The sequence below is a fragment of the Carettochelys insculpta genome, chromosome 29 (genome assembly GCF_033958435.1).
Source record: "Carettochelys insculpta isolate YL-2023 chromosome 29, ASM3395843v1, whole genome shotgun sequence".
Taxonomy (NCBI): domain Eukaryota; kingdom Metazoa; phylum Chordata; order Testudines; family Carettochelyidae; genus Carettochelys; species Carettochelys insculpta.
The window spans coordinates 8,591,710-8,614,780 of record NC_134165.1 but is presented as its reverse complement, the minus strand read 5'-3'; the positions used below and the strand labels follow the sequence as shown (position 1 = coordinate 8,614,780).

Sequence of the window (23,071 nt, the reverse complement as noted above, 5' to 3'; positions counted from 1 at the left end):
TTATAATGAATTTGTGGAAAACTGGTTTTCACTCTGGGCACGTTACAGTGCTGCATCGTTCAGGATCGTATTAGTGACTGACCAGGGCTGTGTCTATACTTAGGAAAAACTTTGAAATGGCCAAATGGAAGAATACTAATGAGGCACTGAAATGAATATTCAGCGCCTCATTAGCATGCTGCTTCCTGCACCACTTCAAAAGTGCCATGTTTTGCGCTCACACAGCTCGTCTACACGGGGGGTCCTTTTCGAAAGGGCCCTGCAAACATCAAAATCCCCTTATTCCTATCAGGATTTTGATGTTTGCAGGGTCCTTTTGAAAAGGACCCCTGTGTAAATGAGCGATGCGTGAGTGAAACACAGCACTTTTGAAGTGCTGCAGCTGGCAGCATGCTAATGAGCTGCTGAATATTCATTTCAGTGGCTCATTAATATTCTTCGATTTGGCCATTAGCATGGCCATTTCAAAGTTTTTCCTAAATGTAGACGTAGCCCATCAGTGGTAAATAGTTCATAAGCTTTATAAAAATACATCTAAAATATTATAGTAATTTTATGCAGCCTTACCAAATGTTGCAGTTGCTACGGACTGCTCGGCTTTTGCACTTCTGAAACCCTATTCTTAGGCATGGTGCCAATATGCTGTTTTGATTTTTGTTTTGAGATTCCAAGTCTGAGAGTTAGGAAATGGCACAGACAGATAGAGTTCTGAGGCAACCCAGACCTTTTTAGATTTTTCCATTCAGTGCAATGCAAAAGACTGGACTTTGGCCGACTGGAACCTGTTTGCAAAGTTAGTGCAATACAGTGACGTGACTTGTTGGTATGTAAAGGCAGAGGCTTTCACATTTAGGAGTATCCGATAATTTTTGGGAAAGGACCGAAAGCTGATTGCCGTGATTTAAAGCCCTAAATCCAATTTAGAATAATTCAGATTTGAACACCACTATTGTCTGAAACTTATCACTGTGTGAACAACAAGAAGTCCTGTGGCACCTTACAGACTAACACATGCTGTTCCATCTGTTAGTCTGTAAGGTGCCACAGGAGTTCTTGTTGTTCTCAAAGATACAGACTAACACGGCTACCTCTCTGATTCTCATAACTGTGTGGAAACTCTCAGAATCATCCCTGCAGAGAGGGAGGCTGAACACATCTTCCTTTGCGTGTGTAAGTCTCACTTGTCACCAAACTCATGTCATTTTATTGCCTGTCTTAGAGTTAGTTAATGACAAATGTTGCTAAGTAATTTTTGGTGCAGAAAGTGCAGTGTTGAGTCTTGTGTAAGGAGGGAACCAGGTGATTCCTTCTGTGCTGAATCATTTCCTGTCAGGAGAAAATGCCCGACTATCAACTTCTTCTAAGAACAGAAGCTTCAGGCTTCAGCAAGCACCATGAATCAGCACTTTAAGGGCAATGTGCCCAGTCATGATGTCAAAGTGCATGCTCAGCTGCAGCACCCATGGGTTGGGGGAAGATGCTTGACGAAGGAATTTTTTTTCCTGTGTTTTAAATGTGGTTTGAACTGTCAGCTTTGGACTGGAGAGAACCAGCTTAATGAATAGGGTGTTCAAGGTTAGTAGCTTCAATTTCTAAGTGCTGGGTTCTTGTAACACGCCTAGTATCAGCTTGTTAAGAGCATTGATCCCAGTGTTGTGGTCTTATGTGTGTGTCCACAGAGCACAAGCGTGTCCTTCTGCTGAACACATCCAGCTCAGTTCTGATCTCTGGTACAAAAGGCTGTCGAGTAAAGTCATCCACTCCAGAGCATTGGTAGTAGTGGATATCACAAGATTTGCAGCTTTAAGGAGTGGTGCTTCAGTGCTGTGTGTCCAATCAAATTAACAGGGGAGCAACAAGAGGCAAGCCCCTCCTAACTGTTTATTCACTTGGAAGGGGTGTGATCCCCACCCATTCCCCTCCACATAGAATCAGACTGAGGGCCCTGTGTCAGAGTGAGAATTTTCCGTAATTTTTAAAGGAATCCTGTGTTTCAATTTCCTCTTCATTTTGAACACCCAAAATAGGACTCAGTTTGCTCTCGGGGCAGGCAGAGGTATAGATAGGTGTGTTGTGTTGCCTAGCTGTCTAAGTCTGAATGGGTCATAAAAAGGATTGGCCTAGACTGACTATATCAGTGGAAAATCTGTGAAATGGAATGCCCAGTCACCAGGAAATGGGGACCCAAAGACCCAGAGGGAGATGGGTGCAAGAGGCACTTGTTGCAAAAGCTGGACCTTCACGTGCTTACTCATGTTGATTCCATTCTTGGTATGTGCATGTCCATGTGCACGGTCATCAGAGGTGTTTGCCTTAGTGTAATCTGCAGAGTTGGCTGCAGCATCCCCTGGAGCGTCATGCTCATGCAGCCGTTTATCAGGTGCCACTAGCCTTACAGCCTCTCAATTCCTTCTCACCCCCAGGATGGTTAGCCAGAATGTCTTTCCCAGCTTGGCAAGAACTCATTTGTCTCTTAATTAACTTTGTATCTTAGGGCATTTGTAAATAGTTTGTTTATAGTGTTAGTTAATCCCTTGTTAAGTATCATTGTTAGTTAACAGGGTCCCCATGAGAACTTTTCCCCAAGGTGCACATGTCCCCCGTCTCCAGGGTTTAAACCCTGTTCGGATACAATGGGCCTATGCCTGTTAGTGACCCCCATTGCAGCTGACTTAAGTGCTTGGGGCAGCCACACGTCTATGATTGGTGCTGGATCTGTATCCCTTTCTGCCTGGACCCCAGAGGTAGCAGAAGGGCTTCCAAGCCATCCCACCAGGTTGCACCAAGTACCTCGGCCTCCACGTGCAGCACCCTACCAGCACCTGACTCCTCCTGGTGTACTCCCTATCACTGGTGCTGAAGAAAAGGGCTAAGAAATACTCACCAGCCCTGAGCAAAAAGGCCCAGGGGTCATCAAGCAAAGGGTCCAGGCCAAGCCACAAGGCTGCTCCAGAGCCATGGCTTTGTGCATCCCTGGTTGGGGCTCTCAGTCCTCTCTAAGGTCTACCATCAACTTCTGGGAGCAGTGTGTGACCCACATTCCTGTTGGCACTATCATCCTCCCAGGCTCAAATAGAGAAGAGGTCTCCACCCACGCTGCTAGTGACTTGGGGGGGGGCCGCAGAACTGAGCTAAGGCTCCCCAAGACTCCTCAATGGGCAGAGGAACACCACTGGTCACCAGAGAAGTGGCAGTCCTCCCCATCATGCCATGGATCCTGGGACAGGTGCAAGATTTGCCCATGGTCATCTAGACCAGTGCTGTTCATCTGTATGGGAACATCATTCCCTATATTCTTCCTGGCACTGGTTCATCCTGCATCTTCTCAGCCTTGGTCCTGATCACCAGCTCTGTGGGAACAGTCTGTCTTTGTTCTGCTCCTCCCAGCATTTCTGTTTGTCAGTCGCTGGTACACACTACCAGCTCCTGATGTACTACCACATGAGCACAGCACTCCTAAGGATACCTCTAAGGAAAAAGTCTCCAACAACCCTACAGGTGGGCACACATGCACCTAGAATGGAATGGACATGACAACATGTCTCAGAGAGCAACAATTATAAAAAAACAAGCAATCCTGACTGCTTGTTTTTGTGACGCCACAGACTAACACGGCTACTCTTCTGAGACTAATTACACAAAGGCGGGTAACTGATTTGTTTGTATGGAAAGAGAAAGGACAGTTTCCTGGTCAAGGCACTAGAATGCCATCTAGACAAACTGCATTCTGTCTCTGCGTCTGACACAGAATCCTGTGTGTTCTTGGACAGTTCACTTAAACTATTTTTTTCATGGGAAATGGCTGCTAATTTGCTGGGTGGCTCATTTGCTGGGTACCCTATCAGAGACATCATGGGCCAGATATATAGAATTTCTTGGTCTTTGACTATGTGACACTGCGCATGCGCATGTTTATGTGCCATACATATTTTTAATTTTTTGCAGAAAATACCTTCTGCTGAAAAGTTGCTGCATTTCTGCCTTTTGTCCACTAGAAGGTGTTGTGGCAATAGAACAGGGCTGCCCTCTTGTCAAGCCCTAGCCAGGATAGACCACAGAGAGAGCCTGCCTTCTTCACAGCACCTGCAGGCCAGGTCAGACTATGAGGGGACAGACAGTGTAGGGCTATTGGGATCCAGAGATGGACTTATCAGGGCTGGTGTGGGAGGACAGACTGGGGAGGGGCTAGAAGGAAGGGATGTTCAGCATTACGGGGAGCACCGAGACACATGGGCATGTAGCATAGATGCCTGATGGCATGGGAGAGGCTAGATGTCTGCAGGGGGATGCTCCCTAACAATCCCTCTCCACACCCACAAGAAATTGTTCTCTTCCTTCCCCACCTAGTTTAAACCACGGCTGCTTGGCAGCAATTACTTTGCTCTTTCTCAGCTCCTCTATTAGCCTGATTCCCCCAAGCCTATGCCTTGCTTCTGAGAGGTGCAGGAAGTACAGTTCCATACTGTCATTTAAATGAATTATGACTCTGAATTCTGTATTAATATACCTAGTGAGGAGTAACTTTGTCCAAAAAAAAAAAAGTCCCTGAATTGTCTGTATTGTTACAGGCATGCTTGCTGCCATGTATTGTGAAATCAAATCAAAATAATTGAGACTGGTGTAATTATGTTATTTTGACAAATAAAATATGCAGTGTTTTAAACTATTGTGTGTTGTACTTTTAATTTTTTGGTGTAGTATTCCCCCAGAAGCAAAGTGAAGTCCATTAGAACTGTGCTTTGAACAACGGAAGTGCTATAAAATGTTCAATAACAGGCCTTTGGTGTCTCCATTTTAGCACCCCAGATTAGTGGACATGTGACAATTTTGGCTTTAATTTCTGTTTCAATTCCCAAGATGTAAAAAGAGTTGTTAACACCATTTAATATTTCAGTGTAGTGCCAATTAATATTTTGATGCACTGAACTGCTTGTGAAGTATCCATCCTATGGTGAGAGGACCATAAAAAATGACCAGGAGGAAATCAGTCTTTGTATACAGGGCAGGGTTTGCACCAGGGTGTGTTAAATAAAGCCTGGGGTCAAGCACAGAATGTGGAGTATTAAAAAGTTACTTTTGTGAGTCTGGGTCTTGTAATCGAACTCTGTCTCGTAACACACTCTCACCAGGGGGCTGCAGTAGGGTTGCGTAGCCAGTCTTAATTCCAGCATTGCCTAACCTTTGAGTACTTTCCTCTGAAACCTTAAAGTTCTTTTATTGTAAGTTTTGGATGTAACTATCTGTATATTTGTTAATAGACAGCTTTCGAGATTGCTATATGCTCCAGTACACTGATTCCCCTTGCTGTCTAATTGAGCAGGTGTTCTGGCGCTCTGGGCCCTAATCACGCATGTGATGTATGTGCAGGATTACTGGAGGACCTGGTTAAAAGGGCTGAGGTTCTTCCTCTTCATCGGGATCCTCTTCTCTGCTCTCTCCGTGGTGGGATTTTGCACATTCCTTGTTCTGGCTATCACCAAGCACCAGTGTAAGTATATTGTACCACAGGTGATCGTGAGGAGGTTGGGTGGGGTGGGGCTGAAATTAATGGGATTGTAGAGGGGAGAACTGTCACAAGTTAGTGATTACAAGTCTGCAGCAGAGTGGACATAGATTCTGGGAATGTCTCTATCTTAGTCAGAAAATCAACATGTGAGGCAGTGTCCACAGGGCGGGGTTTGGCACGCTAGCAGTGCAAGTTACACTAGCAGGGCATCATGTGGGGAAAGAGGTTTCAATGGGGTGTGTGAGAGAAATTTTTTTCCTTGAGGGGTGGGTCTCAGCTTCCAAAACTTTGGCAAGTGCTGCACAGTCCTGATTCTTGACATGTTCATTCAGGGCTCATGAGGTTTTTTTTTTTGAATTTCCATACTGGAACTGGTGCTTACCTGGCATGTTTGTACACATTGAAATTACTTCTAAGCATCTGTCTGTTTAGTCTTTATAAATCACTTTGAGTTGGAATTTTGCCATGTAAACATAAAGTCCCTAAATTTTTTGCATCTGGGTCTGTGCTTGACGGATCTCCAGCACGCCATGTAAAGATGTGCTGCTATAAAATGTTTATCAATCTGCCAAAGAGGAAGGGTCAGTGTTATTGGACTAACGTCATCAACCCCAGGGATTCATTAACAGCATATTAGCTGGCTAGAACTAACTTTTAAAAACTGTTCCCATTTGTGATATTTATGGATCAACAGCCAGCCAAACAAGCCTGTCTGCCAAGGGAACAGAGCTTCTTAATTTCCTTCTATTTAGAATCCAAATGGAACTCTTCTGCAGAGATGAGGATTCCCTTTCATTGTGACATCTCTACTGAAATGTTGATGATGTCCTGCCAGTTTGTTCCCCTTTAAAGCTAACAAAAGGAAGTTTTTCTTCATGCAGCACACAACAAACCTGTGGAACAACTTGCCACAGGATATTGTGAAGATCAGGACTTTAACAGGGTTCAAAAAAAGAACTAGATAAATTCATGGAGGTTAGGTCCATCAATGGCTATTAGCTGGGATGGGTAGGAATGGTGTCCCTAAGATCGGTTTGTCAGAGGTTGAAAATGGATGACAGGAAAGGGATCACTCAATGACAACCTGTTCTGTTCACTCCCTCTGGGGCATCTGGCATTGGCCACTGTTGGAAGATGGGATACTGAGCAAGATGGACCTTTGGTCTGATCCAGTGTGTTTCTTCCTATATTCTTAACAAACGGTAGTCTTTTCCGATGGCAGTTGTGTGGCAGCATGGTCCATCACGTAACCACAGCTCTCCACTCTCTGGCCCACTTAGTCATAGGTATTGAGCTGGCCACTGGTTTGGTAGTTGCACGTTTTAGTGTTTTGCTGCAGTTGCTGCTTACGTTACCTGGAGGAAGCTGCCCAGCGTGAAGTACGGTCACTTTGACCCTTGCCCAGAACAGCTCTGTGCATGCAGATGACACAAATATTCCTCCCATGTATGTGGGACTGGGTTCAGGTTAAGCCTCCTCGCCCCCGGCTTTTTGAACTGCAGAACACTAAGCAGAACCGCTGCACGCAGCAGAGCTCACAGCCTGTTCCTTCTGGAGACAGGAGCATGTCTCTTAGGAGAGGTTCTTCCTGGGAAAGTCTTTCGTGGGGCATGTGGAATCTAAAGGGGTCTTTCAAATACAACTGTCTTCTTTTCTTTTCTAGCTCTGACTGACCCCAGCAGCTACTACCTGTCGTGCGTCTGGAGTTTCATCTCACTGAAGTGGGCTTTCCTGCTCAGCTTATATTCACATCGGTACCGGAACGAATTTGCAGACATCAGCATCCTCAGTGACTTCTGAAACTTGGACGTCAATCCTGTTGGAAGCTCCTAATGTTTGACTGGGCCTTTGGATGCCCTGCACTAGAAGGAAACTGTGAGAGGCAGAGCGCAGGAGCCAGTCCAGCTCCATATGACTTGTCTGTCTGTGGTAGGGGGTTTTCCTAATTGCTTTTATTCAACCACTTAATTTAGCTAATTATGTCAACCTGGTGTTTTCATTACCCTCCGAGGAGTCCCTGTGTCTGGCAATGAGTCAAGAAGTTCAGTGCGCTCACATGCAGCAGGCCTCAGCTTGCTGTCTGCATTGCTCTGCTGTTGTCATACTCCAGTGACTTTCGATGAGGAAAATTGCAGCTTAGCCTGTGGATGTAGCACCTGGTTAAGAATAGGGCATCCTTCTTTTGGTCAGTGATTCACCAGCCTGGTCCTGGGAGGGTGCCTGGGGTTGCTTAGCAGAGGGCCATGCCTTGCGATGGGAGGCCTTTAGTCTCGCAAGGCATTTGAGTGAGAGCTACATGTTGTTTCTCAGCACGGGGGAGGACAAACCTGCTGATACCTCCCAGCCAGACCCCCAAACCTTCAGCATTTCCTCCTGCTTCTTCCTGTAAACAGTTGACCTAAGAATAAGGCATGGTGCCAGCTCCACCCTGTGACAAGAGCACATGCATCCCCTTGTGCAGGCCAGAAACAAGAAGTCAGCAGTGCACTGTCTGTCATATCAAAGGGTGGCCAGTGATTGCAAAACCTGGGCCTCGGGGAATCACCGCTCACTCAGCACTGGTGTGGCTCATTCTCAAAGGAAACCCTTTTATTATAGCACTTGAGAGAGATGTTATAAGTGGCATCTGGCATGGGGTTAGTGGGTGAACTGGGCATGGGCAAGGGGCTAGGCTGTTTGAGTCTCAGAAGGGTCATGAATGTGAGTGAGCAACTGTTTTTAAAGCAGTCTGTCCCCTCATGGTAGTGATGGATTTGGAGGGCAATGGATGCACTTTCATTCCTGCAGTGATTCTTGTTCTGTTTCACTTAAAGCTGATCTACCAGTGTGGATTATTGGTGCTGAGTGGCTCCAGCTAGCATGGGGCAAAGAAGTAAGAGCTCAGCACATCTGTATGACCTGCAAGGCCAGACCAGCAATGGATTGGTGGCTGCTGCTCAGTGGAAGTGGCTGCTTCCTGCTGCAGCTACATAAATCACTAGCAGTTTGCCTGGGTTGTGAAAGTTCTGCAAACATACACTTTTGTGCATAAGATGAGCCCCTCGCACCGCTAGGGCCAGATAAAATGGCTGATGGCAAAGAGGTTGCACGTTCACAGCAGAGGCCAGGTGAGGAAGCTACCATGACTGGTAGGTTCAGCATATCTGATGGCTGGTGTTACCAGCATCCTGCACTGACTCAGTGCCCCATGGTAGGTCTGAACGTCATGGGATTTGCTCTGGGAGTAGTCATACTAAGCGCTCTTTTTCTCTTCCTCTCTCCTCCCCGTCAGCTTCTTTCTGAGACACTGATCCCTTTGACACCGAGTAAGTTTACTGATTGTTCACCCTTGTGTTTAGGCCTTGTTAATATTCACCCTGTGAAGCTGCAAACTGCAGGCAGTTGCTTTCTTTCCTTCTGTTGCTTGTCCACACATTTTCAGTTCTGGACAGCCCTCAGGCTGACTTGTTGGAGGTGTCTTAGCAGGCGGAGAGCTGAGATTTCCTTCTGAATACATGAAAATAATATTTGTGTGAGTTTTTTTTCCTTTTGTGCATGGGGGTGGATGCTCAAGAACCTCCGGACCTAGCAGATGGAGAGGTGTCAAGGAATTGGGCTGACGGAACTTCACTGCTCCGTTACATTTGCCCGATGACAGGTCCAGTTCCGTGCATACTGCTGAAAAAGAGCCATGAAAGAGAGGGTCAAAGAGAGCTCCTGGGCAATCCAGAGAATGTAGAATGCAGAGAACACTGCACAGGAGGCAGTCACTGTGTGATAAAATAGGTGTGCCACAGCCTAACCTGTTTGTCAGGCCAGCTGTGACGTACAGAAGAGTGGATTCTTTGTGCTGATGTCTGAGCGGTCATCCACTTGCTGTGTCCAGTGTAACGTCTCACCAGCTGCATTCTCTCATATTTGCATACCTAACTCAGCTGAGTTTTCCAGAAGATTGTAGTTCCTCCCTACCCTCACCCCACACTCCCCTGGTTTGGAAGATTAGTCATTTGAGCATCTGGCTGGGTTTAATGTTTTGTTAGAGGTTTTCAGTCTTTGAGTAAATATAGACTTCCTTCTGTTTGTGAGTCAGAGACCCTGAGAATTGAGATCAGCCCCAGAACAGCTTCCAGGGAAGAGCAAGAAGTGGAGGCTGAGAGTGCAGCTAACACCTCCCAGGGCAGCAAATGCTGGAGAAACAGCCATTGGAAATTCTGTGACCTGCAGGAAATGCCAGTGCTGCAGCTCTGAAGTACCACTGTAGAGAGTTACAGGCTCAGAATTACTGAAGCGTCCCCTTGAGGTGATGCTGGCAGAAGGCAGTGTGAGATGCCAGGCTGGGGTAGAAGGAATGTTGGTGTTTACATTGTCCTGCCCTTTGGAGGGATCTCGAACACTAAAAGCTGCTGACCTCAAGCCCATCATGAATACAATGTAATGTTACTCTGAAGGTGGAATTGCATCTCCATGTGCTTATTAAAGTACCCAGTGTTGACGGTTTACTCTCTCCATGCCTGTTGGTAAAACCCTCCAGTCTAAACTGCATCCATACTCGATAGCAGTGCACCAGGGACTCCTCTCATGTTTATACCCTAAAGTTCAACAGCAGCTCATCCCTGACGTTGTGGGGGAGGGACTTTGAGTGACAGTAACTTTGCTTACAAAGAGCCCACGTACTCAACATCAGTCTTCTCTCCACTGCGTTTGCTCCAGAATTTGTACTCGTGTCACAGCTTTTTAAAAGATTGTGTATGTAAATATATAATATATTTTTACATTGTGCTCATGCTTTGTTTGCACGCTTGGTAAGAATTGGGTCGTGTAGCAGGAGTGTAATTCACAGGGCGGGGTTCATTTCCATGTATCTGTGTGTCTGACGTTGTATTAACCACACTTTGTAATTTGTATGTTACACCATACTGAGAGCAGAAATACAGTGTTCTCTTTCTCACCAAACCAGAGTGTCCAGAGTGGTTGACTCTCCCTGTCCTATAGGAGCAAAGCTCTTCCCTGTTGCAACAGTGTGTTTGAAGAAATCACTTTTTAAAACTTTTTTAAAATGAATTTTGAACACAATTGAAAATACTGTAGATGGTCCTGAGATCCAGCACTAAGAACTTGTTAACCTGCACTCTGCTCCCAATGCTCCCCAGTCACAACAGCATTCACGTCCAGACCTGCGCCGGACTACGTATATGTACACAGCCTGCGGCAGCAAGCATTCCAGCTCCTCAGCATACTCGCACTGCTGCTTCTAGAGTAGCTGTGTACCTAGTGCTTTGAAGTGGGAGCTCAGGCTTTGACACCCATCCACCCCTCTAGGCCTCTGAGCCAGAGCTCCAGCCTGAGCTTCCCCTTCAAAGTGCTGGCCACATAGCTACAGATGATGCACTGGTGGGAGACCTGCTAGGCTGTGTTTGCCACAGCGGCCTGACGGGCTAGCTGCAAAAGATTGGACATACCCCGAGTGATTTGTCAGATGTTTGGAAAGGGGCTGGGACAAATTCCATTTAACAGGTGAAGTGAAGCTGCAATGTGAGAGTCCCACCCTGCCCTGGGAAGTTGCTGCTGCTTTAGGGTGTGCATGTGCAGCTGCTGAGTCCTCAGAACGTAGCCCAGGCTCCAAAACCTTGACCAGCACATCAGACTCCAACAGCAGTAATGCTGCACACACCCCAGGCTTCACCTGCCCCTAGTGTCCACAGAGCAAAGGTGTGGCATGGCAGGACTCTGATGCGCCAAGGGGAGGATAGCTCAGCATCCTCACTTAGGACATGCTGCCTCCAGCCCCCTTCTATTTAAACTAGCAGAGATAGAGAAGTTGCATCTCATAAATGGCTGGGTCAATTTGCTGCTACTGCTGCTGGAGAAGGAGGAAATGATGGATTCTATGCTGATGTCACTGCTACACCTCTATACAGTCTGACCATCAACCTACTAACTGCAGCATCCAAAACCCAACAAGCCATTCAGCTGTCTCCTTTGTGTGTTAAGTCAACCCACGTTCTCAGAGCCTTGGAGAGATGTTGGGAGGTGCAGGTTGGATATTAGGAAAAATGGTTTCACCAGGAGGGTGGTGAAGCCCTGGAATGTGTTGCCTAGAGAGGTGGTGGAATCTCCATTCCTAGAGGTTTTTAAGTCCCAGCTTGACAAAGCCCTGGCTGGGATGATTTAGTTGGGGTTGATTCTGCTTTGGGCAGGGGGCTGGACTCGAGGTGTCTTCCAGCCCTGGAATTCTATGACACATCCATTGCCACAAGATGTCTCCTTTGGAAGGCAATCCATGATGTTGCCCCGCTGGATGCTCATCTGGGAGTAGTGCAGCAGCTGTTGCTTTCTTAGACAGGGGTGAGGACAGTAATGTGTGGTCTGCATAGGAGAGACTCCGGCAATATTGCATGTGCTGCACCACTAGCCTCTGGAACTCAGTAGCAGGAAGGCTTCACAGTAAAGAGCTTGGCAGGATTCCTAAAGGCTGAAGTGCTTCTCTGGATCCTGAGACCCACCACTTCTTTGAGTGCTAGTTCCTGTCAGTTCCAATAAGGGACACTTTTTCTCCTCCCTGCCTGAGTGGCAACAGAATAGTGTGCTATACATGACCCTGCTCACCTACCCACGTCTTAGTTCCTTCTTGCCATCCGTGGTGATGTTGGCCTTGCAAGTGTGCCCAAGCTTGGCTTTCTTCCTGTTCGTAGCTTGTTTTATAGCTGTCAGTTGTTAGTTGGGTTGTAGTTCACTATCCTGGGCAGTGTGCTATGCCTCAAGCCCAAGGTTTAAAGCTTGCGGTTCCTGCCATAAGCCAATGCCTAGCAGTGACCCCCCACACTCCTGTTTCCTCTGTCTGGCAGAAGCCCATCAGGCCGATGCTTGCAAAATTTACAAGTCGTTCAAACCCAGAATAATGAAGGGGGGAGCGAGAGAGAGAGACTTCTGCTTGAGGCAGCTCTCCTGCCAACAGGGTACAACAGTCCAGGCCTGAGTTCATAGGTGCGCAGTGCTCTGGCATCGACACATGGCATGGTGCAGGCCAAGTCCTCTACCAAGGAGTCCCAGCACTGTAGTAGGAGACGCAGTCTTGGCACCATTCCACCTTCCCAGTGCTCAAGAGGGGTGATAGCGGGTGCTCACCTCTTAGATCTGCGAAGCCCCCTTCAGGCCATAGGCCCTTGAAACAGAGGGAAGCAGTACTGCTGACTCCAGGAACCCAAACACCATTGAGTCCTGCACAGGGTGGTTTCTCCATCAACCATGAGGAGGTGGAGCTGGTTGAGCCTTTGATGCCCAACTCCTTTGACTGCCAGGAATCTGACTGACCTCAACTGTGGTCTGAGGCGCTAAGACCGCCAGTACCAACCAGGCAGCTCCCTTTGCAAAAGGAGGCCTGTGATGCTGAGGTGTTTCCCCACACTCTGCGGGCCAGCACCAAGCGGCATGCCGATTTGTTTTGCGAGAGTTCCAGCACTGCTCCCCAGCATGGGTAGTGCCAAAAACGTGCATGACATCAAGGCAGGAGGAACATCACTCTGCAACACCAGGACTCTTACCTTACTCCTCTGCTGTATTAAGGCATGAGGCGCTCCACTCGCTGGTACCAAGAAGTAACGCTCCATGCTCAGCAATGAGTCACCAGCGCCACTCCTTATCTGGTTCAGACCCATAGCACCATTCACCAGCACTGGTGTCCCCTAGAGCTGTCCTGGCACCAGGAGATGGGTCCCATTTGAGATTGGGCAGCAGGCACAGGCCCTTGCCTCACTCCTGGCACCAGTGTCCTGCACAGGGCTCTTCTTGGTCTTCTGCTTAGGTCTCATTGATGTCTGAAGGTGAGCCCTTCCACTCTAGGGGTACCAGATGTGCCTCTAGGCACAGAGTAACCGCCACATGCTATGGCAACTTCAGTGGCCTCTGTCATCTCCATGGCCTTCCTAGACACTGCACATATCAGCAGGCCCAGGTGACCACTCCATGGCCTTGTGGCAGTAGCTTAATTTTCATACTAATACAGGTTGTCAGGGGACACTTCCACCTTTTACCTACCTGAGGTCATACAGTCAAAGATCCCTAATGGAAGGGACTCAATAACCAAGAAAGCCCCCCAGCAATCTCTTCAGCCTCCCAGCCACAACTTGCCAGATAGTCATGAAGGGGGTTTTCAAGAGAGAGGGCCCACAGAAGACCAGGAATACTCCATTCCCACAGTGGCTTCCTTCTCTTTTCCATGTGAGGCAGTGACAAGGGCCTCCTCCTTTTCACCAAAGGGCCCACCAGGATCTGCCTCACTTCATGGCCTGCAACTTGGGCCTCCAGGTGGAGGAGGACACTGAGATAAAGGACCCTGTGGCTGATATTTTGACCCTGGAAGGGTCATGATGGGTTGCCCTCCTGTTTATTCAAACTGTGGAGAAGAATAACCTCCATCTGGCGATTCCTGGCCTCTATCTCTCTCTCTCTGACAGCAGAGGTAACCTATCCCATTTTCACTTTGGACTGCTGGGTCTTATGGAGTGGAGGTGGGCTACATGCTCCAATTCTGCTCCCTTCCACCAACCCAGCCCCCTTTTCCATCTTTCTTCAAGGACCCTTTTCATGCGCAGCTCCTTCAGCAGGAGGTGGTCAGTTCTGGCAGACAGGCGATAAAGGAGGCCCCTCAGAAGTTGAGTAAAGGGTTTTACCCCTCTTATTTTCTAATCCAAAAAGCACAAGGTGGATCTATCTTAGACCTTCATGGTCTCAACAAGGATATAAATAAGATTCTGCATGCTTTTGCTAAGTTCTATTACCCTTGCCCTGGATCCAGGGGACTGGTGTGCAGCCCTCAGTATGGAGGATGCCTACTATCACATCACTGTTTGATAGTCTCACACGTGCTTCCTCTGCCTCGTGGTAAGTCAAGTGCGGTACCAGTTCACGGTGCTTCCCTTGGGTCTCTCCACAGCCCTACCCCCACCACCATGTTCATAAAATGCACAGTGATGGTAGGTGCCTGTCTCTACACGAGGAGGATGGAGGTGTACTCCTACCCTGACAACTGGCTGCTGAGTGGCCACCCCAAAGAGCAGGTGGAAATAAGGGGACTTGGAAGTAGCCGGGGTCTTTCAAAAAGGAGCCCTGTCTGGACGAGCCGCATGGCGGCGAGATGTGTCAATTTCGAAGTGCCACAGCTGCCCGCATGCTAATGAGGCGCTGAATATGCATTTCAGCGCTTCATTAGTAAACTTCGAAATGGCCGTTTGCATGGCCATTTCTAAGTTTTTGGCTAGTGTAGACGTAGCCATAGAGTTGGAAAGGAATGTGGGAGGTCACTGAGTCCAGTCCCCGGCCCCCTTTGCAGGACCAAGCATCACTCCCCCCCACCCCCTTTTTTTTCTTTTAAAACCAATTGCTCTAGATGGTCCCCTTAAGGATTGGGCTCACAACCCTGGGTTTAATAGGCCAATGCTCAAACCACTGAGCTATCCCTCCCCCCATGGCTCAGTCCCGTGAGCCATTTTCCCATGACCGGAGTAAGGAGCTGCCTGAGCCTCCCTGCGCACGTGGTGGTGTGCATGTACGTCGTGACATGCCAGGCTGAGACCGAAGCCATTCAAGGCATGGCTGTCTTTGGTAGTCCGCCATGGCTGGGACAGCCTGGATCTAGTCAAGGCAGTACCTTGGCAGGCCCTCAAGACCCTGTCCCTGGTGGAGGGACCTCCCTGGTCATGTGCACAGGTGTCCGCTTTGACGCTTCAGAGCTCCTGACTGAAGGTGGCTCTCTGCCAGCATGCTGCTGTCTGCTGGCCCCTTTAAGGTGCATGCACACCCCATGCTTCCTACAGGCAGTGCGGGTTTGTTGGGGTGGGATCTGGCCTCTTGTGGGAGTTAGCTAAGTGCCTCTGTGGAGCTGACTTTGGCCTGGCTGCTGTTTCCAAGCTGTGTAGGAGAAGAGCACTGCCTTAGCACCCAGAAGTGGGGTGGCAGGGGGGACGATATAACAAAGATTATGAGGCTCACATATGACGAGCGGAAAACAGGTGTCTCAGGAAACAAAAATACATATTGCCAGCAACAGGACAGCTGCAGCGAACTGCCTCAATGCAGCTGGTAAATCCTCCCCTGGCAGGGCTGCCGACTCTCCAGATTGTGCTGGAGTCTCACTTAACAACCGACCTTCAATTAAAGATTATGCCATGGGCTGAAATCTCCAGGGACACATTAAGCCAAAATTGGTTCCCATTGTTCCCTATGGGCCGGACAGTCAGGCTGCCTCCAGGAGAGATGCCCCTTTCTCTACAGGATTCACTACCAGCTTTCACACTTACCAGTGTGCATGGCCTCATGCTGTTTGGCGCAGTCAGAGCATGTGGGAATGACCAGGATGTGGGCTACCGACAGTTTGTACAGTAGGGCCACAACAGTTGTGAGGGTTCCATGTTCAGAACCCTCGTGAATGTTGATTTTTGCAAATATGGGGGCTGGGGGCAGGGGTGCTGGGAGCCATGGGGAAGCAGCAGCTGCTGGCGCTCCCAGCTGAAGCCCCAGGAAGCAGCCACTCGTGAATAATTGAATTCATGAACATTAAGTTCATGAATGTGGGGACCTTACTGTACATCCTGGTGTGACTGATGTGAGGAGGAGGTTTTGCTGTCATCTATTTTCAAGGAAAAACAAGAAGTCCTGTGGCACCTTACAAACTAACAGATTTCATGCATCTGATAAAGTGGATCTTTGCCCACGAAAGCTTATGTTCTAATAAATCTGTTAGTCTATAAGACGCCACAGGACTTCTCATTTTTGTGGATACAGGCTAACATGGTACTGATACTGTTTTCAGGGCTATTTTCTCCCTCTGAGAACCAAATGAAAGCTGGTTTTTAAAGAAAACAACTGGCACTGAGCTCATGGACAGAATTTGTGACTCTTTTCCTGGGGACCAACAAGCAGTGGGCTCAGTTGCAGCAGTACAGGTTACTCCAAGATGGAGCAGCCCCTAGAAGGGCCTGACGCTTTCCCTAGGGGTTACACAAGTGTTTGCAGCAGAATGCTGTGAGTCAGGACTCCTGGGTTCTGTTTTCTGCTCTGAGAGGAGACAAGAGTGGGGTCTACTGGGATACAGCAAGGAATGGGGGCTGGGAATCAGAACTCCTGGGTTCCATTTTGAGCTCTGGGAGGTGGTCTCTCTAATTGTTTCCATCCATGGGTAGAATAAATTTTCTGTGCACAAAGGCTGATATGGATGTGCACCACCCATAGGAACAAATCCTGCCTACTGTGGATACGCTGCTAATCAGCTGGGTGTCACCTGAATCTCTCCTGGGTGGTCACCAATGTGCTCAGTTTACAAGGAACATGAGGGGAGTTAGAATCTTCTGTTTTTCTACTGCCACATGTGAAGGCAATGATGGTTCAGTGGTTTATGCAGCAACCATAGAAAATGCAGCCAAACTTCTAGATAAGCCAGACTGTTGGGAGTGTGACTGCACCTTGGACTCTGTGATAGCACAGACTGAGGAAGCAACCCTGTCTCCTTTAAAGTCAATAGCAAATCTCTGCTAGAAATGACTGAAAGGTGGCCTGGCATATGCATATTTGCAGATACATCCAAAAAGGGGAGAAAACTATCGCAAAGCTGCAGTTGCAAAATTGAGCATTTTTTTCTATTCCAAACCTTTTGCCAAAAAATTTAATTGACCATGTTTTGGAAATCTTTTGTGTTTGTTTGGGTTTTCAGGATGTGTGCAGTTAGAATGCCCCGCATGGGGTCTAGGTCTGCCGTAGGCAGGGGTTACACTGTGTGGTGTGGAGGGCATACCCAGATGCACTAGAGGCAGATGGAAGTTGTTTTCTGGATGATGCAGAGTCTGTCAGCGAAACACTGGCTGGGTGTGAGGGAATTTCAGAGACAACCCCTGACTCCCCAGTTCCCTGTGCTGGGGACATCTCCTCTACCCAGCTCAAAGCTCTATAAAACAAAGATTCTGTTCATAGACTATACAGAAGGCAAAAGCGGCAGGAGGCTGAAACTGCTGCTTCCATTCTGGTGCAAAGCGAGGGCCTTGTCTGAGAAGTGGGAAAGGAAGAACAGCTGTGGGTGAGAGCCTGGGGTCAGGTTTACATTCACATTGTTCACACACATGCTCCTTTGATTGGCCAATGGCCTCTATGAGGCCTTGTCTGTACATAAAAGGTTGCAGCTGCACTAGTGTCATGCTTCAGTGGACACACAACCTACTCCGCCAGCAGAGCTACTCTACTTCCCCAAGAAGCAGCAAGGTTGTCAGGAGAATTCTTCTGTTGACCCAGTGCTATCAACGGTGGGGTTAGCTCAGTGTAACAGCATTGTTCAGGAGGTGGATTTTCACACCTTAGAGCAGTGTAGTTATACCACGTAATCTCTTAGTGTAGACCAGGCTGCAGTGTTTCACATGATTTGTGTTACATTAGGGGAAACTGAGGCGCACTACCCCACAGGGACTTGCTCCAGATCTCACAGGAAGGCGATGCAGGGAATTTGAACCCAGCTTTCACGGAGTCAGGTGAAGGACCTGCCCCATCCAACTCATCACCATGCAACCTCCAACTAGAATGAACACCTGGGGCAAAAATGGCTCCAAGTTAGTGTGACAAACCTAGGTGAGCACCACTCCTGTGCCAAAAGCTTGCATCCACTTAGAGCCTCCCTACGCTTGGGGGATGGGGCCTCTCCCCAGCCTACACTTAGCTCCAAATAACTGCACTGAGTTATGTGATAATTCCCCTCCCATCTCTGCCAAGCAGGCTGTGCATCCTCCTTGCAGTACAGGCCCATGGGACCCTGCAGCTCACCTCTTGGGGCTTCACTTCCCAGCTCTGGAATGCATAGAGCAGGGCATTGTTTGGACACACTGGTGCTCGGAGCTGACTCTTGGGGGTTGGCGTGTTCCAAGGAGAGGGGAGGCCCCTCATGTTTATGTCTCTTCATCTGTTTTCGGTATCAGAGCCAGAGTGTAAATGCCGGTGGGAGGCCAGGGTAATTAGAACATTTGGAACACATTGGAGGGGAAAGCTTTGGAACGGTGTCTGTGCTTTGATGCTGTTCCTGCAGCAGGAAGGAGTCCAAGTTCTGTAATGCTGTGGTTAAAGGCACCAGCCGGCATTTTTGAAGCACTGAGCTTCAATCTGGCTCCAATTACAAATGAAATGAGTTTGGTGGGCTCAGCTGAATCCCCAGGGGTCACCAGCTCACAATGCACACACTGCACAATGGAGCACAACTTCAGCCTGTGCTGAAGGGACCTGGAACTGGATTAGCAAAGGCCTGAGTAGGGATGAGTGGGCAGTGGCAGACCTGTATGTGTAGGGAGCCCAGGGCTGAGCAAGCTGGGGCTGTGGGGCAGGGACAATGGCAGACCTGTATGTGTAGGGAGCCCAGGGCTGAGCAAGCTGGGGCTGTGGGGCAGGGACAATGGCAGAGCTGTGTTTGTAGGGAGCCCAGGGCTGAGCAAGCTGGGGCTGTGGGGCAGGGACAATGGCAGAGCTGTGTTTGTAGGGAGCCCAGGGCCGAGAGAGCTGGACTGTGGGGCAGGTTCACTGGCAGAGTTGTGCAGCAAAGAAGACAAAGGGCTTCGTTTGTCTCCTGTCCAGTGCAGTAAAACTACATCTGTCTTTTATAGAGAGAGGTTGAGGTTATCCTGAGCAAAGACGCTGGGAGACTCCCTCCCCACTGACTCTGTCGCAGTGAAACCCACTGGGGCCTGGGCTTACTGGAGAAGCTGCTCTGGGGAACTGTGCAGCTTGGCCCTGCAGGGTGTGAGCCTTTGCAGTAGCTGCTGGAGGACAGCAGTGACTCTGAGGCAGCAGAAGCATGTTTTGAAGGGCCTAGGGCTGCGGGGTGGCGCTGCAGGACAGATGGGCAGAGCAGGAGTGTACACTCTAGGTTATTGGGACTTCAGTTACTCCAGGCAGCACTGCCAAACAGGCATGCCCCCTTCCTGCACAGGCTGTGCTGAGTCCTGTTATCTCACTGGAGGGGTGTGAGGGAGTCGGGGAGGGTGTTCATTCTGCCTCCCTTCCCAGCCAGCTTTAGCCTTGCTCTGTCCTTGAAGGGGGACCGAGCAGATTTGCCCCATTCTAGAGGCAGGGCAGCTCCGAGGCTTCCCTCCAGTGGAGGCAGGGCTCAGACCTGGTACCAAATACTCCCCTGGAGAGCCCAGAGCCTGCATATTCCACCCGCTAGGTCACTGCAGTGAGCACTGGGCCATCCTTCCCCTCACACTCTAGTTCTTTCCATTATTCTAATGGCTCAGCTCCTCCCTAGGAGTGACCCCTCCCCTGCTGTGAGATGAGATGCCAACAGGACTCCATGCGCAGCTCGTTGGAGCAGGCGCCAGTGCTCAGAGATAATGGACATGCCTGCTTGAGGAGGGCCATTAGCCCGAGGGAATATGTCAGCTCCTTGGTGCCCCCAGCCCATTCATTCCTGGGGGGTGGTGTCCTACAGAATTCATTCCGGAGCCACCAGCTGGCATTGCTCAGCCGCACTCATGGAACCATCAGAGCTCCATTGTCCCAACAAGCAGATGAGAACGGGGCTGACAGAACTGGAGCAGCACGTGGGCTCTTCCCAGCCTTCCTTTTTCCATTTGTCCCGGGCTGGGATGGGCTGCCACCTCTGCCATGGCTCAGAGCCGTGTGCTGAACCCTGTGGGCACAGGGACTGTAGCACAGAGGGCTTCTGGTCTGGCCTGCTCTCTGCACGTAGGGTGATGGGAGCACCTGGGGGCCCTGGCTGCGATCAGGCCCCAATGTAAGGGCGCTGCACAGCAGGAGGGGAAGAGAGCTCGCAGGCCAAATGCCCACGCCAGGCGTGTGGCAGAGAAGAGATTAAGATTCCGATATCACAGCTGGGAGAAGGGGCTCAGAGGGACAGAGCGACTCACCCATGGCAGAGCTAACCTTCTTGTCCCAGCTCCCGAGTCCCCCCAGGAATCCTGATCCTTCCTCTCCCTGCTGGAGCTGAAGGGTGGGGCTCTAGCCTGCTGCTTTGCCAATGCAGCTGCAGTCTGGGCTGGAGTTGAAGTGCTAATTGCTCTGTCACAGGCAAGGCCAGGGGTTGGGAGCAGGCTCTGTGCAGCCTCTGGGGACTGAACACCCTGGATCTCAGAGCATTTTACAAATGACAGGGAGGCAGGTGATACCGTGCGCTACAGTTACTGAAACAGCTGCAAAGGCACAGGCCACAAATCGCGCAGTGGGCATGTGGCACAGCTGGGACCAGGGCTCTGGTCTCCTGAGTGCTAGCCCCACTGGCCCCAGGTGCCAGGCTGGGGAGCAGAGCTCATGCTGGGCCCGGGTGACAAGTATCGTAGCTCAGGGGTGGCTAAGCCTCTCCTAACCCAGGCTGGAGCCCTGTCCAGGCTCTCATGGCCTCGTTCTTGTTCTTCCTCTTCCCTGAAGCCAGTGGGGATTCAGCTCCAGCCAGTGGCCCAGGGGTCAGTCTGGCATCCAGCAGCTCAGGGTTGCTCACGCTGGCCTGAGGCTTGGGCCAGGGGGTTGCCAGCAGTCTTGTGCTCAGGCCAGCCGGCAACCCAGTACTGCAGTGGGCCAACAGCCTGGGGGTTGGACTGGTACTTGGGCCAGCTCAGGCTGGCCTAGACTTGGCATGGCTGGTACAGTTGCTGCAGGCTGGCAGATGGGGCAGATGGCCTGGGACTCCTCAGAGGGTGGCAGATGAGGGCAGGTGGGAGAAGCCTTCTCAAAGGCGGGGAGAGTTCACATACTGCCCATGATAGACACACAGAACACTAGAAATGGAAGGGACCTCAAGAGGTCATCGACTCCAGCCCCCTGTCCTCACAGTAGGACCAACCACCGTCAAGACCATCCCCAATAGATGTCTGTCTAACCTGCTCCTACAAGCAGTCCTGTAGCACGTTAAAGAGGAACCATTTTATTTACTGGGTAAAGAGCTTTCCTGGGTAAGACCCACTTCATCAAAGCTCATTACCTAATCAATAAAACTGTTCATCTTTAAGGCGCTACAGGGCTGCTTGTTTTTTGTGAAGCTACAGGCTTACAGGGCTCCCCCTCTGAGGCTATGGTCATTGTATGGCCTGCATGTCCCACTAGGCCTGTTAATAGCCCAAAGCTTCCCCCTCCCACTGTGTCCTGCCCCACAACAAGGCTCACTTTAGGACCTTTGCTCTTCTGCTGATGCACTGGTACATTGCTCACCTGCCCCGTACTGAGCTGCCCCAGGGAGTGGGCTGAGACCAGTGTTCCCTCTAATTTTTTCCATCCATGGTTGGAATAAATATTGTTATGTGCACCAAGGCATGTGCAGATGTTCAGCACCAAAGAAACACAGGCTACCAGCTGTGGGTGCTCTGCTAATCAGCTGAGCAGCACCTGAATCCCTTGGGTAGTCTCCCAAGCACCCAGATTACAGGGAACATTGGCTGAGAGCCCTAGAGATTGTAGTATCTGGGGAGTTCTCCGTACGCTCCCTATGTATGGAGTGTGTGCTGTAGCTGCCGACAGGAAGGTTATTTGATTCAGCTTATTCCTTATTCAGCTGATAGGAATAAGGGGATTTTGATGCTGGCAGGGTCTTTTTGAAAAGGACCCCCATGTAGACGAGCCGCTGGCGAGCAAACTGTGGTACTTCTAAAGTGCCGTGGCTGGCAGCATGCTAATGAGGTGCTGAATATTCATTCCAGCACCTCATTAGTATTCTTCGATTTGGCCATTAGCATGGCCGTTTCAAAGTTTTTTGTATGTGTATGTGTAGACACAGCCAAAGACTCAAACCTGGGACTGGTGGAGCTCAGTGCAGGCGCTCTACAGTTTGAGCTAAAAGGCAGCTGTGTTTCAGCTAAGGCTATAGAGGAAGCTCGCTCGCTCTCTCTGTATGTGGTCTAGGTGCCACTATGCGGGACAGTGATCCACACCCTTAGATGTGATGGTTACAGTGGCACATGACTATCCTTGTACAGAGCTGGTGGGGGGGGAAGCTGCAGCCCCGCCACGTTCCTTTGCTTTGGCCCTTCAGCCCAGATCCAGAGAGATCAAGGCCAGATGGCAGCACAGGGGTGACCCACTCTGTCCTTCAGAGCACAGGCCAGGTAGCTCCCCAGGATACCTGCATCCCACCCAGAGCAGGGTGCGTGTGTGCCTGGGGAGCCATACTGAGCGAGCCCCAGCCCAACTGGGCATGGAGAAGCCAGTTCAGCAAGGAGGGTGCTTTGTTCTGCAAGTGACTGGCCAGCCTGAGTGCAGCAAAGCCAGAGCCCAGCCACCCATCCTGAGGCAGGTAGGAGACAAGCCCTGGCTCTATGCGGCTGCTGGGAGAGTCTAGCTGAGCAATAGCCCCAACCTTGCCCCAGAAAAACATGGGACCATCAGGGGCCCACTTAGAAAACTAGCAAACCTGCAAGTTAAGCAAGGGCCTGCCAGGCAAAGACACACCAGTTCCCCAGGGCCTGTTCGAGCTCCAGGGCCTCGGTGGTACTGCACCCCAACGGGCTGGGTTCCTGGTGTTACAAGGGGGCTCTGTATCTGCAGATGCCAGTAGTGAGTTAATGCAAAGGAACCAGTCAGCTGTGCTCAGGAACACATGGTCAGTAGTGAGTTAGT

General features: G+C 49.8%; 1 protein-coding gene across 3 annotated transcripts in view; it reads left to right on the top strand.

The window, feature by feature from the left end:
- SLC48A1 (solute carrier family 48 member 1) overlaps nt 1-23,071 on the top strand; it is a 66,930-nt gene that overhangs the window by 21,111 nt on the left and 22,748 nt on the right. For 2 of the 3 annotated variants that reach the window (XR_012642808.1, XR_012642809.1), the window contains exons 2-3: nt 5,321-5,488; nt 7,170-7,435. Coding sequence is in view for 1 of the 3 variants with exons in the window: in XM_074980167.1 (XP_074836268.1) it covers nt 5,321-5,488; nt 7,170-7,306 (305 nt within the window). In the remaining 2 variants the exon portion in view is untranslated. Of the gene's footprint in view, nt 1-5,320; nt 5,489-7,169; nt 10,433-23,071 lie in introns of those variants that run through there. The other variant, XM_074980167.1, reaches the window with a different exon arrangement.